The 16,764-nt window shown below is 46.5% G+C and overlaps 2 protein-coding genes across 4 annotated transcripts in view; one reads left to right on the top strand and one right to left on the bottom strand.

Moving 5' to 3' along the window:
- RCSD1 (RCSD domain containing 1) overlaps nucleotides 1-2,063 on the bottom strand; it is a 36,141-nt gene extending 34,078 nt beyond the window's left edge. For both annotated transcript variants that reach the window (XM_082332655.1, XM_082332654.1), the window contains exon 1: nucleotides 1,898-2,063. In XM_082332655.1, coding sequence (XP_082188781.1) covers nucleotides 1,898-1,903 — 6 coding nt within the window. In that variant the 5' untranslated portion in view covers nucleotides 1,904-2,063. The remainder of the gene's footprint in view (nucleotides 1-1,897) is intronic.
- Nucleotides 2,064-10,911: 8,848 nt separating this feature from the next.
- CREG1 (cellular repressor of E1A stimulated genes 1) lies at nucleotides 10,912-15,761 on the top strand (the record flags this gene model as incomplete). 2 transcript variants are annotated; one of them, XM_082337981.1, is made up of 4 exons in its annotated part: nucleotides 10,912-11,225; nucleotides 13,289-13,408; nucleotides 14,743-14,927; nucleotides 15,503-15,761. In XM_082337981.1, coding segments are annotated over exons 1-4 (585 nt in total). In that variant the 5' UTR covers nucleotides 10,912-10,946. The 2 variants fall into 2 exon arrangements, with proteins under 2 accessions (XP_082194107.1, XP_082194108.1); XM_082337982.1 differs by lacking the exon at nucleotides 15,503-15,761 and having other exon boundaries at nucleotides 14,743-14,928.
- Nucleotides 15,762-16,764: the final 1,003 nt, after the last annotated feature.

Genomic DNA, 16,764 nt, shown 5'->3' with positions numbered 1-16,764 from the left:
TGGCTGTATTTTGGTCTAATATCTTCTTACCTTTGGGGCATTAACCAGCTTTTTGGAGGGTTTGGGCAAGAAGGGAAGGCCAAGTGCACTACTTAAACAATGTCTTGGGAGTTGAGATGTTTTAAAAATAGGAATAGATGCAGCAAGCTACAGATGATCAGAAAACAAAGTAACATGGGGAAAGAGTGGGAAACAGAGATAAAGGAACAGAATCAAGAGCCAGAAAGTCTTAGGTTAAATACTTCAGAGGAGCTTCCTGACCGTCAGACCTGCCGTATGTGGCACATGTGTCTCCCAGAAGGAAACGGCAGGCCCGTCCCTCTCTGCTCTGAAACACCGCTGCGGCAGACAACAGAAAATACTCGAGAGGTGCAGTCCTCTGTGTGTGGAGAGGAGAGCGGGTGGGGGAGAGTGGCCTCGACACGACGAGATACCTGCTTCGGCCCTCATTTGGTCTTTGCTCCATATGTGGCTTCCTGTGCGCAGCAGTTAAACTAAGAGCTCAACTCCCCTTCCCCTCTGAGAGACCATGAGATACTATATAGCGAAAAAGAATAAAACAACCATTAACGGTTACTGATCGAGGCTCTGCTAAACCTGAAAACCTCCATAAAGCTATCTATTTGTCATGGCACAGGTAGGCTGTGCTGAGTTGGTTTGATCACTGCTTGGTCCTTCTCCACACCAAAATCTGTTCAGATAAGTCTGTTGAGGACATTTCTTGTCATGAACATGCCTGAGCTTTACCCTCACCTGTAGGGCAGGCCGGCGCAGATAACAAGGACTGCGATGTTAGCACCTGGGCGTTATCAGAACTGCCCAGCTGAGCTATGCGCTGGAAATCTTCAAAGAAAAATCACAGTGATGCCTCAAGCACACAGTTGGGGCTGCACCGACAGAGAAAACACTTCTCTGGGAAGATAACACGAAGTGTTTAGTAAGATCTGTGTTTAGCTGAGAGAAATACCAAAAGTCCTCTTTCGTCATTTGAGGTTTTGCCAATGTTGTAATTGCCTTTCTAGCTCCTCTGCCCCTCCTGAAAATAAATATTTTTTTTTCCTCTGCCACTTAAAAAACTGTTTGAAAAGCTGGTGAATCTGGTCTGGCATGAGGGAAGCAAGCACCATCACTCCCATTTCATATGAATGGGAAAAGAAGCAAGGGGAGGTGAACTGCCTTGCCCAAGAGGGTGCTACACAGGAGAAGGCTTGGACTTAAACGCCACAGAAGCCTGACTTCTACACCCCTGTCCACCAGCCGTGTGCCCACCCAGAGACAAAAGCTCCGACTCTCCTGAAGCACAGGACACACAGCATGGAGAAAGGCGCAGGAACCCTCTGGGGATGTGCTAGCCATTTACCTCGCTGAAGCAAGAGGTCTCGGGTCCTCTTTCCTGAACCCAAATGCTCTATCGGTAATGAAAGTGAGACTGCACGATCCACGTGGAACGGGGGGACACACCGCTTAGGGTCCACATCACAGCCGCGGCTGCGTGGGTTGGGCAGGAATCAACCCCAAGGAGCCCGCTAATCCTGTATGGTTTGTTCACTTCTCCTTATGTCCCCGTTTTTACTGAATTTTTAAAACCTTTCAAAATGATGCCTTTTAAAATGTAACTCTCCCACCTCAGAGACTAAAAACGGCAGTCCTTCCTCGTTCCCCTTTCACAGATGTAATTTCTCCCCATACCATCCCCCTACTTTCCAAACCTGGACTAAAACCCACAAAATATTCTGAGGTGCATGGCAGGGGCTGGGGCGGGGGGAAAAAGACATTTATCTGAACCTCAGCGAAGAGATATTTTGAGCTGCCTTTAGTGAGAAATTGCTTTGCAAGGTGGAGCTAATGCAGATCGAGGAGCCAGTCACAAGCTAGTGGAAATAAAAGTTTTCTTTACCTCCATGTCCTGCAAGAGAGAGGTGTCCTCGGGGCAATCTTTCTTCCCCACCCCTTTCCCTCTTATCTGTGGGAAAACTTCAGCCGAGCCAGAGCAAAATCGCGCCGCGGTGGAGGGTATGTAATATCCCAGCTCCTGCTCAGCTTGAAAACTGACAGAGCCCAGCGAGTGGCCCTGCACTACGAACAAGGAAGAAGGGCGGGTGGGTGAGAGGAAGGGAGGGAGGGGAGAGGAGGGGGAGGCAAGGCAATCAGGGTTTAAATTTAGACACAAATCTAAAGAGATACTGTCCTTCCCGGAGTGCTGGGCTCATGAGACAACAAGCAGCAAACCCTGCTGCTGTGCCCAAACTTGGGGACACCATATGTGCGTTTTGTCCCTTCCTTTCTTTCTCCCCTTTGTATTTTCTATCACCTTATCTTTATTTTTTCCCTCCCCTGCCCCGTTTTGCCTCTATTTCTCTCCGTTGCTTCCAGTTGCTCCCCCAGTGTCTCTGCCTGGATCTCTCCCCTGTCCACTCTTCCCTCTCCAAGTCTGCAGGGTCTCTTCCTTGCTGGTTATGTGTGAGGAGGATCTTTTTTCCTCTAACTGCAGCTCCCCTTCTCTCTTCCTTCACACTTTGATGTAATTTCAGTCAGCAGCGGACTGTCTTTAGAGTGATCGGAGGGGCAGAAGAGGAGCAGAGAGCAGGTGATTATTGTGTTTGAACACAATTTAAGGCTTTGGTGTCCTGGTGTGCAGCTGGGACTCGCAGGGATGACAATAACATCAGCAGCACTACCCTGCCGCTGGGTGGTTCCCCAACGAGAGATCAGCGCTCTGCTGCGACGGGCGCTGCACAAACGTGGGCACAAGCAGAGGGACCCCATGCAAGGTGTAAAGGCTAAGGCTAGCTGTAAAGCAGGACTAGCTCTTTCCGCCCTGAAGCCATGTCTCGCGCTACCAGGTCAGAAGGTCCAGGATGTTCTTCTCTCCCTTCCCAGGGAAGGACAGGCTTGTGCACTGGAAGGGAGAAGCTTCCGTGATGGCAGAAAAATTCAGATGGGAAAAAATAAGCCTCGGGAATGTTTTGCTGTGGTTTCCCTTTCCATTCAGATCGCAGTGTTGTAAACTAGACATCTCATTCCTGTTTTAGCAACTGTTTGCATATGCTCCTTCTCAAGAATTTCAGTCCCCACCTCTTGAGAGCAGGGCGGTGCAGAGGAATTTGGAAACACTCCCTTTGTCTTCTGCTGGCTCTCCTGACTTGCGTGCAGCTGCAAAGTGACACAACGTCATGTCGTCATTTTGGGATGATACCTCGGGGGCAGAAGAGGGTTAAAGTATCTTTTCTGAAAGGGATGCATACTTTTCCTTCAAAGTGTTGTGTTGCAAGTCCCTGCTGGGTATGGAGGAAAATACTCCAGAAAGGATTTAAATGTCATGATATCCAGATTATTGTTAGCAATAAATCGTCTTGACATAGTTGTTCTTACAGTATAGTTAACTGTTGCTGTACTGCATGCTGTAGGGGTCCTGTGGTTCTCTAGAAAGTATAGGAATTAATAGATTTAAATCATGATCTCGTTATCTCCCGAGTTCAATGTACAATGGCTACTCAGTCCTTAGCCAAAAGAATGATACGCTGAGTTGTTGCAATCCGGAGATTGGGCAAGAGGACTAATTCATCTTCTGTTGCTGAAACACTGGGTTAGTTGAAACCCCTCTACTGTAAGCAACCAGAAGGTGCTGCGACCATAAATATAAGAAAATAGGTTAAGAATCTAAAATAAATTCCTTCTTGACTGGAAATTGTATTCATTTCTTAAAGTCCTGGCAACGGTACGTTGGGAGAGGGGATAGGAACTGAACTGATGAGAAGCAGGGTGAGGCGGGGAGGGCAAGACGCTGCGGCTGCCCATGCTTTGCCTGCTGCCGGGACAGAAGGAGGATTTCATGCTCGGGGATTTCACTGTGGGCATTGGCCACAAGTGTCGTTTTCAAGATGTCTGCCACGTAACAGACCATCAAAATCACATACCTCCAATGGTTGCTTCATGCCGCTCAGGGTCTATTTCAGTATTTTCTTTCTACTTTCAGGGGTTGTACTCTGTGGAGGAAACTGTTTGCTTAGGTCTACAGAAAAGGAAACTGCTAGGCAGAGATAGTATCACTTTACCCATACTAATAAAGCAAAGGTAGTTGCAGCTGCCCCACCACAATTCTTCACTCTATTTATTTCTGCTCCCAAGTATCTTGCCACAAGGCAAATCTTTCCTGCCAGCAGGATTCCCAAATGCCATTGCTCTGAGCATGGTACGCAGTGCTCAGTTTATTAATGCTAAATCTTTTCCTGAAGGAGCACGGAGAGAACGCGCAGAAACACAGTGTATGTTTTTCTCCAGACAGGAAGACATGAGGTGTGGATTTGCTCTCGACTTTCTTGTTTCCGGACTGAAAAACGCTAGAAAATCTGAAACAAACAACTCACATGCTTTAACTGCAAGAATCTTGTAACAAATGTTATTGAGGGAGGTTATACTGAGGAACTGGGCGTTTTACATGATGTGTACATGCAAGTATGAATGCGAGATATTTTAGAGTATGACTCTGAATCTCTGTATGTATTTCTGTTTACAGACCTTCTGGGATATAGCAGTGCCTATGAGACCAGCTTGTTCATATATGCAAAAAAAAGTTTCTACATCTGTTCTGCCCCGGAGGAAAAGAATGCAGTCATCACAAGTGCCATTAAAACAGACTCTAGGGGGAAATTTCATTTGAGTGAGAAAATGTTGCAACTGTGGACCCCAGCTGATTCTTTTCAAGACATGTGAGGCCAAACCAGCAAGTTCACTTCAGGCCAAATGACTGGTGCTCCTGCTATGGGCAGCGTGTCGGGGAGAGGTGCAAGGAAATCCTTCATCCTGGCATGTCTGTAAAAGAGGTAGCCTAACTAGTTCTGCCATGCTCAGAAACACCACGTGTAATATTTGCTGGCCTCTTGCATTGTGGCTATGAAGTATGGACAATGGGGCCTCTATAGGGTGCTAGGTCAACAGAAAGGGGATGTGGGGACACGGCAATTCTTTGTTCAGAGACCACTCGGGAAAGAAAGCTTTTGGGGGCACCTGAAACTTTGACTCAGGTATTTGTGTCCACAGTGCTATCTCATTTGGGTGTTTCTGTGTGGGTGCTGAATCTGGGAAGGTATATTTGTGGCTGAGTGGTGGATGAGCAAAGGGTGGAGGGAGCAGGGGTTTCCTGCAAGACATACTGAATCTCTCTACTTTGGTAAGGCATTTGTTGAGGGTTTAGTAGAGCTCGCCTGTCAGTGCCAGTATCTGAGATTGTCCTGTCCACCTATCTGTCTGGATTTGGCTGCTGCTATCCACATAATTTTCCAAAATTTAGACTATTAACCAGCAGCTGTTACCATGTTGGGCTTTTGACCCCCTGAAAACGGGGTCTCAAACCTTCCTGTTCCCACTCAAGCAACTGAATTCTCAACTGAAAAAAAGGGGGACAAGGTAACCACAGAAAAAAAGCACTTGCATTTCAAAGATCAATCGACTCTAAAAGCCAACATCCTGTTTGGGGTTGGGTTTACACAGCAGCTCCTCCGACAATGGCAAGCTGACAGGAAGCGAACGTGAACAGCGTTTTCTATGGGAAACTCGCTTTTTGAACCCACCATTCTGCTAACTGTGTTCTGAAGTATCTGCTCCCACCGACCCTGCCCTTGCCCCTCAGCATTAAACGAACACTGCGGACGCTAAGCCTCACCCTCCTCTTCAGGGAGTTATCAGCAGGAAATGAAGTCAGCTGGAACGCTTTGTACCATCGACATTTTTTGCTCTAATTCTGCAGCTGCGGCGAAACACGGCTGAGCGCGCACACGCACACACGTGCTCACATGCCAGCGCCCACGCGTACGCACGGACTGGCGTGCCAGGCACTGTGCACCCCTGGGAATTGATGTCAATGGGAAAGCCCCGTCACCAAAGATGCTTGAATTAAATGAAAGGCCATGGTTATAAGTGATTTTTGCTAAGCTGTATGGGACAGGGAGTGCAGGACTTTGTGTGTTGTGCAGTGGCCACATAAAAAGGTAGGTGATAGAGACTAACTGAAAGGCTGAATCATTTCACGTGTACCTGGCTGTTAGCCTGAGCCTGAGTGCTAACATCATGGTTCATATTAACCAGGCTTGTTCATGTCCAGGCTCTGGGCAAAAGCCTGTCCCTAAGCAGAGTAATGGCAGGAAAATGCTGCATGGTATAGGGACCATTTCATCTGCGCTGCTTTGCCTGAGCGGCTCTGCTCTTAGTAACAAGATCGCAGGGAGGCAGACCACCCTCATTCATACCAGGCAACCTGGGGCTGGTGGGTGCTGTACAGGTAGCTCGTGTCATCTCTTGCAGCACTTGAATGTCTTTGGAGAGCTCTGCTGGTTCTCCTGACTTCAGAGGACAAACTGAGCCGGGATACTAAGAGGCATGGCTGCATCCCATTATTTTAATACAGGGATGGGACAAATATTATCGTCAGCCATTGCCAGCCTGTTTCTAGACTGAACAATTCCTCTACCAGTTATTAGTTTTAATACACCACAAGGTTTAATATAAACAAACAAAAAGTTGCAATCAGAACATGGTGCTGACCCAATCCCTGGCGTGTGTGCTCGATACAACCGCGGTTTTGATTATGTTGCTCTCAGGCCAGTCCTACTGCCCATCTCTCAACGTGCTAGAAAGCGGTATCACCGCTGGCCCTTGCAACAGCTTCCTCCACGTGCAGCCCAAGCTCCGACTGAACAGCAAGGTTTTCTGACTGAAAACTGAACAACATTCCTGGTCCCTAACAGGTTTTGCACAGAGGGAGCTTGTGTTGCCACTGCCTGTGTGGTGGCTGTTAAAAAGGTAAAAGGACTTTTAGCTGAATGCCAGGCTGGCACTATATTCATTTTACCTATCTTTTAAAAAATACACAGATGAAAGGGGCGGAAGCTCAATTCCCCAGCAAGTTGATTTGGGAACTTTGAGGACGAGAACAAATAAATGCATTATGCACAAGCACGCAACACCTTTTTGTGTTCAGCAAATGTGTGCCATTTCATAATAGTCGTAGCACTGCATTGTTCAGCAGGGCTGATGCCTCCTCAGGAGGGTATCTAACCAACATTTTTAGAAACAATTTGCATGGTGGGTCTCATGTGGCACCGAGCGTTTGCACTTCAAAGCACTGAATACTTCAGCTTTTGCCAGAGCTGACTCACAGGTCAGCTTCTGTCAAAAACAGCGGCAAGTGACTTTAATCACTCTGGCACTCAGGCTGTCATTTGGATGGGGAGAGCTGGCCTGGCTCAGAAATCAAGCGCTACACACAGCGAGACTGCACAGCCCGCAAGTGCTATCTGGACAAAGAAAGGTTTCTGTTCATGGACAGACTGCATGATCTAGACAGGAAGCCTGGCCCAGCGCGTAGCTAGACTGCGTGTCTGAAGAGAAACCGTGCCCAGCCTGTCCAACAACCATGCTATCTACAGAGAGAGCTGGCTCAGGGCAGAACCAGCTGTGAGGAGGGCAGACAGAACAGGGTGATACACTAGCCAGGGTGGTGACTTTGCCCACTTTCTGGCTAAAATACACCTTCTCTGGAGACGCAGCCCGCAGATTCAACCTGCGGCCCGCTGCATGTAAACCACACTGAAATTAAGGTTGTTCCATGAAGTGGCCAGCCCCTGCAGGGAATAAACAGGCTCAATCTACGGTGAGATATTACTGTCTATTTACCATTTTTGTAATGTAAATAAGAGCATGAGTTGAAAAGGAGAACTAGTGTCTAGCAATACTTTCTTGACCTTGTTATGCAAGAATGCTGGGAGCCCCTCAACATATTGCACCACAACAGAGAGAATCCTTCTCCTTTCTCTGAGATCTAGCTGAGGAAGTGAGCGAGCCTGGAGATTTACTTCAGATAACACATCCTTTCAGGGCAAGCTGAAGGAGTTAAAGACCTTATCCCTCACCCTACAGGTTCACCCCATGCTACCTATCCAAGAAAGAGGGGACCGAAACAAGCCCCCTTTGTTCAGTGCAATGTGCAAGACAGTCTATACGCCGGTGTGCACTGCCCGCTGCAGAGAGTACTCAGCCTAATAAATCCTGTTCTCTGTTGCAGAGCGCAAATGCTGTTTACTTCCATAAATCCTGTTGCGCGAACAATTCCCACCAGACTCGTCAGCCCAAATCCTGCAGGCGGGCTGGGCTTGGGCAGCAGCACCCCTTGGCGGCTGTGGACCGGGATGGCTGTGGACATGCCGCAAGGCTAGAGGGGCAGGAGGAGGTGAGGAAAACTTGGCAGACTTTGTTTGGACGGATCGTTTTCTCTTGGCCCCTGAGATCCCGCTGTATGGTCCCAGTGGTGGCAGGGGGAGTGCGGGATGATCTTCAGCGCTCTCTACAAGGTTTGCTTTGACTCACCTGCCACAGGGGCTGCACAGCTCCAGCAATGCGCACCCTTCCTGGCAAAGGAGGGATGGCCACATTCAGCAAATACATACATCTAAACTCCGGAACATAAAAGCTTTCCCCCTTTCCGCATTTTCTTTTTCTGAAACAAAATAAAAGAAAAAAGAATTGCCAGCTCTGCTTCCCACATCCCCATTATCTTCTTTCTTTCCATCCTTTTTTTGTGCCCTGTGGCACACGTTGTTACTTCCACGTACCCGCCACGGCATCCCTTCTTTCCCGTGCTGACCCCACCAGCCACCTCCTGTCTGCTCCCTGTCACGCTCTCCTGCTCCCCAGGAAAATCATTCACACGCTCACCCCCTCCACCTCCCTCTGCCACTCATCCCTTTGACTGCATCAAGTAAATACTGACCCCCCCAGGCTCTCAGAGGGCAGGACTGCTTGAAAACAGAGAGAAACAAGCAGTTTCTGGGTACGGACGCACAAGTTGGTGGGGAGAAAAAAAGAGGAAGCTATAATGTCTCTGTCTGTTTTAGCTAGAAACATCTCTAATGAAGAGTTTGTTGCAGTTTGTCTTCCTCATCCCCTTCTCTTTCCTAAGACATTTCCTCTAGACCATTTTCGGCCCTTTCTTCCATACCCTTTTCACTCCTGCAGAACTGCTGCTGTCTTTTTCCCTTCAACACACTCCGCTCCCGCCCCTCATCTCAATATATCGTATAATCCTACATACATAAAGACAACCTTTCGTCCAGTCTTTTCTCTCATGCCTCACTCCTTTTCTTGCCACTTTTCTCCTTAGCACTCTGCCCTGAAATATCACTTGTCCTGTCTGACAAACAAGGCTGCTTGTATTGCCTTAGTTGCTGGAGCACGTGCTACTCACAAGCTCAGCTACCTACCTGAGCTGAGTGGCTGGGTTCAGGGAAGCCTTTTTATTTTTTTGCTTTTTAGTTATAACAAAACACAGGTTTCTCCTCAGCATCACCAGGAGAGGACAGCAGCGGAAGGCTCGGTCTGTCGGTGCCCCGGAGGGAAAGCCAGGCTCTCTGCAGGTTAAGGGTAATACGGGAGGGAAAATTGTTTTGTTCTGCTTGTACACAACAGGACAGTACATAAATGGTAGGGAATGGGTGTGTGGTGTGGTTTCCTTCCTGAATTCAGCCCAACAAAATGATTCATCTGGCCTGCTATTAGCTGTGGGTGCTATGGGGCACCTGGGGGCAGATGGCAGTCACACAAGGGTAATTTGGGTTTCTCTGTGCTGCATTGCTGTATACATAGAGTAGACATAGAATCATAGAACCGTTTAGGTTGGAAAAGATCTTTAAAATCATCAAGTCCAACTGTACCAACACACTTGGTAAGATTGAAGCGGAAAAATGGAAATCTCCCTTCTTTTAGGGAAAGTTGAATCAAGTCTCAGTATGACCCCAGTTAAAAACGTTTCTTCATACAACTCTTTATAAGGTGACTGAGCACAAGGTGACGGATAAAATGAGGTGTACCTCAGTATTTATTTCTGTAAGTAATGCACCGAATGTTATGTTCAACTCGTAAAACCGAGTCTTGTAGAAGAGATAGGTTTGACACACGTCCTGCAGTTTGCAAGTGGTAAGACTTGAGCTATGCCTAGTGGCAAATGATCCTATGAGCTTTAGAGTCCAAAACAGTTTCAGGTAGACCCCGCTTGTTGTAATTAGATGACAAGGTTTTCCTCAAGGAAGGTGGGACACAAATACTTGTCGTGACACAGAACCAGCCTTTGAGATCGATGTAGCAGCAGCCAGGGATAGCAGGGCAGATAGCGCCACAGCCACCCGGTGGGTATGACTGACTTCCCTGGCCAGACAAACCAGGGACAATGCCAGGGGACGGCTGCTGGGCACCGTGCCGGCGCCATGACCCATGCCGGGTCACTCAGACTTTGCAAAACAGACCGGCTCCAAGCGAGTGGGTGCCCGAAGGTGGGCAGAGCCATTCTGCGGGACTGGCCCGGCTGCAGCTGCCCCTGGGCCGCCTCGCACCACCCGCACATGCGGCGCCGGCAGCCGCAGCCGCCAGCGCCGCCCGCCGCCCGTCAGCGGCGGCCGCAGCCCAACGGCCCGCGCCCAACCGCCCGGCGGGGGCCCCCGCGCGCACACCTCGGCCGTTACTGGGCCTACGCGCGCCCCTACCCCGCATGTCACGGGCGGAGCCGCCCGCGGAACGTGATTGGCAGAGAGTTCTGAAGAGGTCTTTCATTGGCTGCTGAGCTACCAGTGGCTCCGCCCCCTTTCCCTCCCCTCCCGACGGCGCGGCAGAGCCGTCAGAGTTGTTTACCGCCGAGAGCTGTGGAGATTGTCCCCGCCTCCCAGCAGCCCTCATTGGCTGAAGAGACCGGACATCGCGAGCCCATTGGCTGACAGCGGACAGGCTACTTTCCCACTCCCAAGGTTGTTCCCGGCGTGCCCTCATTGGTGAAGGAGGGCGGGCAGGGTTGTTCCGATTGGGGGAGAGCAGGGGGGCCCCGCCCCTCCCCGCGCGGGGCAGGGGGCGTGGGGGTCGGCGCCGGGGGCGTGGGGCAGTCGGTGGGGGCCGGCGGCGGGTGCGGGATGGCGGCGGTGCTGCCCCTCTGCGCGGCGCTGCTGCTGCTGCTGCAGGCGGCCGGCGGGGCCATCCCGCCGCCGGAGGAGGCGGCGCGCATGGCGCGCTTCGTGCTGCACAACTGCGACTGGGGGGCGCTGGCCACGCTCTCTGTGCAGGAGGGGCTGCGCGGCCACCCCTTCGCCAACATCTTCTCCCTCAGCGACGGGCCCCCGGGGCCCTTCAGCGGCAGCGGCGTCCCCTACCTTTACCTGACCGACATGGAGATCTCCGTGCAGGACCTGGAGGTGAGCGGCCGCAGCCGGGCCGCGGGCAGCGCCGTCTCGGGCAGCGGCGAGGCGGGGTTTGGCCCCCTCAGCCGGCGGACGGGGGAGGGGGGGGCCCGCGAAACCAGCTGTGGCACTGGGGTACGCCAGCCGCAAACGTAAGTGGGGCCTCGGTAAAAGAGGCTTAAAACTGAGAAGCATGCAGGTTACTAAGGCAATGTCGAATTTTTTTTTGGTCGCCTCGGCTTTTGCGTCTCAGCAGCAAGTGGTGGTTGGGATTTCTTTTGCAGGGGTCAGGGTTTACACCAGTGTTTTCTGCAGGCAACGTGATGGTGCTAACTGCCGGTTCCATGGATGTCACCTCATTTGGGAGCCCGGGGACAATTAGGAGCCCTTGACCACCTAAACGTAAAGCGGCACTGTCTGTGTTGACACGCAGTAGCCCTCCTAAGAAGTTCCTGCTGACCACGGCCTGAAAAATTGCGAAGCAGCACTCTGGTAGAGGAAGTGGCTGAAGCTTCCAGAAGCACTGGGTAGAGAAATGAGGACCCACAGAATAGTTAAACAGGGAGAACATCACAAAAAATACCAAAAGGACTGGAAATTGGTGGTGTGGGACTTGAGCAAAGAGGGCTCCTACGCAGGCTACTGAAAGACTAGTAGTTAAGTCTCTGGAGCTTACCATAAAGGCAAGTGCCCAAAGGATGGCAGCAGACTGGCACGCTGGGGCTCTGAGCGTGTGCAATTGGCCTTGTCTCAGCTCTTCTGCTTGGCTGTGGTCAAGAGAGAGTTGGCTAAAAAGTTAGGGAAGTAGTGATCGTATACATCGTTTATTAAAGCGAACCTTTTTGTTCTAGTAACTAGTACAGTATTAGTAAAACAAATAAACACAAAGCAAATAATGCGAATTTTTCAAACTTTGTTTTACCGTAAGCCTTTTTTGTTTGTTCCCTGTCAGGTTTTAGTTTGTTACGTTAAAATAGCTTAATTATGTATCTAAGTGCTGCAGAAAGCCTAATTCACGTTGTATGGTATCTCATTCTCCAACCTGCCTACATCCTTTTATTTTGAGAATAACATAAAAATCACGGTATGAACTGTTAAGGAACATTTTCCTTCAGAAGGCTCCCCAACAGATCCTTATTCTGCTGTTACAGGGCAGAAAAATTTGACTGTGACAGTCACGTGTAAGGGAGACGTCTGGCAGGAGATAGTGCTGAGTAATCATGCCTGAGCTGTTTTGTAGTTAAGCAACTTCCGACCAGTGCTGTGAGTCAAGTGGTGGCTCCTGTTTACCAGTTCAGGGGTACCGTACTACACAGCACTTAAGTGGCTTTTGGGAGTTTCTTTTTGAGATGAGCTCTTCTAATGAAATTTCCCAAAGCACATAAACTTTCTTTGCTGGCAGAAAATGAACTTTAGCATGTGACATTCTGCAGTAGGCAATCCTGTTTTGCACCAATACTTTTCAAGCTGTGTTCACCAAATTAATTTTAGAAAAACAATCGGGTACAGATTCTTTAATTCTTCAAGTTAGGCGTCTTACTTAAACACTCAGGATTTTTTAAACCTAACTTTTAAAATTTGCTTTAAACTTCAAAAGAGCTGACCAGTTTGGGGAGGCTTGTTTTGATAGCGGGTGTGTGTGTTTGTGTTTTAACTAATTTCATCAACAGTTGTGAAACTCGGTTACATTTCAGTAACCCTTTGTCCTTCCACCAGATTTAACTTCATTAAGTTCACTGTATGTCTTGTGTTCCGTACTGTCCTGTATATAAATATATCATTATTTGAATGTGAAATAGCTAGACTGTATACTGAATTCAGAGTTTGAAGGAGTGCTGTTTCGTGAGGTTTATGTTTTATGCTAAGAAACTTCAGCACACTTCTAAACTGGGCTTTCTTTCAGATTCAGAGCTCATTTAAGTAGGCTTTCAGATATAGTTAGGAAAAGATGATGACAGCTTTGTTCTTTTTACCAGGAATACTGAGCTGAATAAAGTACCAAAAGCTGAAAATATGGTGGGTATGACATTTTTCTCACAAAAGTACGTAAACCTCTTCTCTTACTACTTGCCTTTCAGATCAATTCAAATGCCTCCTTAACTGTGTCTTTGGCACAGACTCCTTACTGCAAGAAGCACAGATATGATCCCCAGAATCCCCTCTGTGCCCACATAATCTTCTGTGGGAGTATTGTAAAGGTAAGCAGCTGAAAGTTGACACTGGACAAGATTACGTGCATCAAATAGTATTGTTTAGTGGATGGAGAAGAGAAAGGTTAGAATTTCTGTGCGAAAGTGTATGAAGAGAAGTAATGTGCCATGATACCAGAAGGCTAGCTCATAGTTTGTGTGAGGAAAATGAAGTTACCATTTGATATTTGCAGGAGCTGTGTTGGCATGTCTTTAGCAAGGAACTTGGGAGGACAATATTGTAATGAAGGAAATCTCCCTTATTCCTCTAGACCTGTTCCGAAACTAAGAAGTCTAAGACAATTCTCTTGTGAATGAAGTGTGAAGGTTTTTCCATCTCTTCTGCTCAGTTAAATTCTTTGATCCATGCGGTGTGACATATGTGCTTCTGAAGTAAATAAAGTAAATAAACTTTACTTCTGAAGTAAAGTAATAAAGTAAATATTAGCCTGAGCTGTAAAGTCCCAGGTATTAGAGACAGAAAAAGTGCATTGTATTATCTGGTGGCGTTACTGCCAGGGCAGTATTCGTTCATGCTCCAGTACTTTGGTGTCCCGTAGAAGGAATTTAGAACTGCATGTGTTAATCATTGAAGATCTTAATCCTATTATTGAGGATAATGATTGAGGATGAGGACTAATCATCATTTATCTCCTATAGGATAGTTTAAATTCTTGTTTGGTGTTGTCACACCTCAGGTATTTGTACAGTACACTCCAGCAATTCTTTAATTGCTGTCATGGGTTTCTCATCAATAAGGGAATTGTTTATTTTGATTAGTTCCTCTTGTACTATACCCAGAGCAATAACTTGTTGATTTACCCCTTTAAACATTTGCACATTGTATATTAAGCGCTGTCACACATTTCAGCTTCCCTTCTCTTGTAGATTCTGTTGTGTCATCCTATTTGTGTATGTGTGTGTTTGCATGCATCTGAACACAGTCAGATCTGTTTGTGTCTGTCTGAGTGAACAGGTGCAGAGGAGGTAAAATTACACCTAAAGCATTGCGGTGTAATAATTCAGCAAGAATCCATACTTCTCTGTTTTGTTATTTGTTGAAAGATTTATTCTTATGTTGATGAAGTACTTTCTTGCTCATGCTTACTTTAAAAGCACCCTTTTGATTAATATTAAAAGCAACTACCGTGGAGGTTTTGTCTGTCTCATGTACAGTTGTACACCACAGTGAAGATGAGTGGGCTCTGCCACAGTAATGAGTCCTTTGGGACAAGACATGGCTAAACTGAAAAGAGCATGCTGCAGTCAGCAGTGGTTTTTTAGCTAAAATTTGTCTTCACATGACTGTATCTTGCTGTAATATTTTGCTGGTTATTGTTTAGGTGAATGACTCAGAAGCGGATGTAGCAAAAAAAGCATTATTCAGTCGCCACCCTGAAATGGAAAGTTGGCCTAAGGATCATAATTGGTTCTTTGCCAAATTCAACATCACCAATATTTGGGTCCTGGACTACTTTGGTGGATTGAAAATTGTGACACCAGAAGAATATTACAGCGTCAAGCCTTAGTAAGTACTTAAGTTTTGCATGCTTAACTGCCATTATATTTGGAACTTGTAAAACTTCTCCTTATTAGTAACAGTGTATATTAACTGTCTCTGTTTTTTATACACATTTATGTCTTTTCCCTAAGTAGTCTACTGGATGCAGTGTCTGAAATCATGATATGTTTGAATAGGGGATCCACCTACTTAACAATATCAAGTATAGTATCTATAGAACTATCTGTAGTCAACTGCACTTCTACCTCAGCTTAAATACAGTTTCTTGGGAGGAAGGACTCAGAGACTGGGCACGGTCACTGTCCTCTGTTTGAATTAATTGCAAGACAGATGATGTTTTGGTCTAATAATTAAAAGTAGTGAGACTATTCAGCATTTATGAAGCTGAATTAATGGGATAGCACCATATTGCTTAATATTTTCAAAACAAAATTGCTTTTGAATCTGTCATTACGATATTGAAGTATAGAGGAATTGTGTTCTGTTGTCTGCATAAAACGAAGTCTTCAAAACTTTGAAATACATTTTAGCATAGTCAACACTTACGCATTCAATTTCACTCTTATTCTTACTCCTTGTAGGTGGAAGAAGATCCTTGGTGATGCTGATATACAAATGAATTACTTTGGCTGTTTCATGAAAGATTTTTTTTTTCCTACGTATTGTAGAGCTGAATTAATAATGCAAAAAATCAAACACCTTGCATTGTTAATGAGCTTGTGTAACCCTTCTGAAGCAAATGGAAATTCTCACTAACGAGCACAGCTTGAATCATGTCATACTCAAAAACCTTTGTGCATAAGCCATAATTAAATTTTATTCATTGGGTGTGATTCTGGACAGATGTCTGTCTGTTGGCAGTCTGCATTCAGAAAGGCTGTGTTTACTGGAAACTAAAGGATTAGTCCGATTCTAAACCTTTCAATGCCTTAGTTAAATAATACCTGTTTGCGAGCACGCTCCAGTTTTATTTTTAATACCAGTTTCGTTTAGACCTTCATGGCAAAGTACTACAGGATGGCTCAGCTGACTGTGGAATGGAAAGCATCGCTTGTATTACAATGGCAAATGATACGCTGAGTTCCCAAATTCTGTTAAGAATTTTCTTTGCACGCTAATACACTCCCTCATTTGAGCCATTTTTCTAATTTGCTGCCTATTTTGAATGTGCTATAGAATACAATTGTGTTTATGCAAACTGTACGTATACATCATGGTAAGTTCTTGGTAACTCTTCAGCTGGAAGTGGTTAAATGCCCTGACTCTTTAAAAGAAGCAGGGTGGTAATACCTAAAGTATCTGACTTTAGTATAAGAAGAGTAGTGGCTTGTAAATTCAATGAGAATGTTGTAAAGGGTAAATGTTTTCTGATTAGGATTCTGAAATCTTCAGCTTTGTTAGTCTGATCAGATGGCAATGTAACAGCTTTTATTACCCTCAACAGTAGAACTGAGCAGATTTTTGGTTTTGGAAGCCTTACACAGCAATTTTGGGTTAGTAACCCAGAAGTGAGAAAAAAGCAATACAGTATGACACAGATGATTCATGACTTGTAGAGAATGAAAATTAATGAATGGTGTGCATAATTAATTCTCTGTTAAAATAAGCCACACACAACCACAAAAAATAAATTAACACCTTTTTACATCCTCTCTCATCTCCTATGTGCTAAGTTCACAAACATCCAAAAGGGATTATGAACAATTAAGTTGATTTTACAATGAGCAAATATTACTTACTTTACAGAGTAAAGAATGTGAGAATTTAGACTCCTTAGAGGCAGACCCATGTATAGAACAGTGGAATTCGTCATGTCAAATGATCTCTACATCTTAATGTTGTT

This window comes from Platalea leucorodia (genome assembly GCF_965183815.1).
Source record: "Platalea leucorodia genome assembly, chromosome: 2".
NCBI lineage: Eukaryota > Metazoa > Chordata > Aves > Pelecaniformes > Threskiornithidae > Platalea > Platalea leucorodia.
This window is presented reverse-complemented; position numbering and strand designations above follow the sequence as displayed.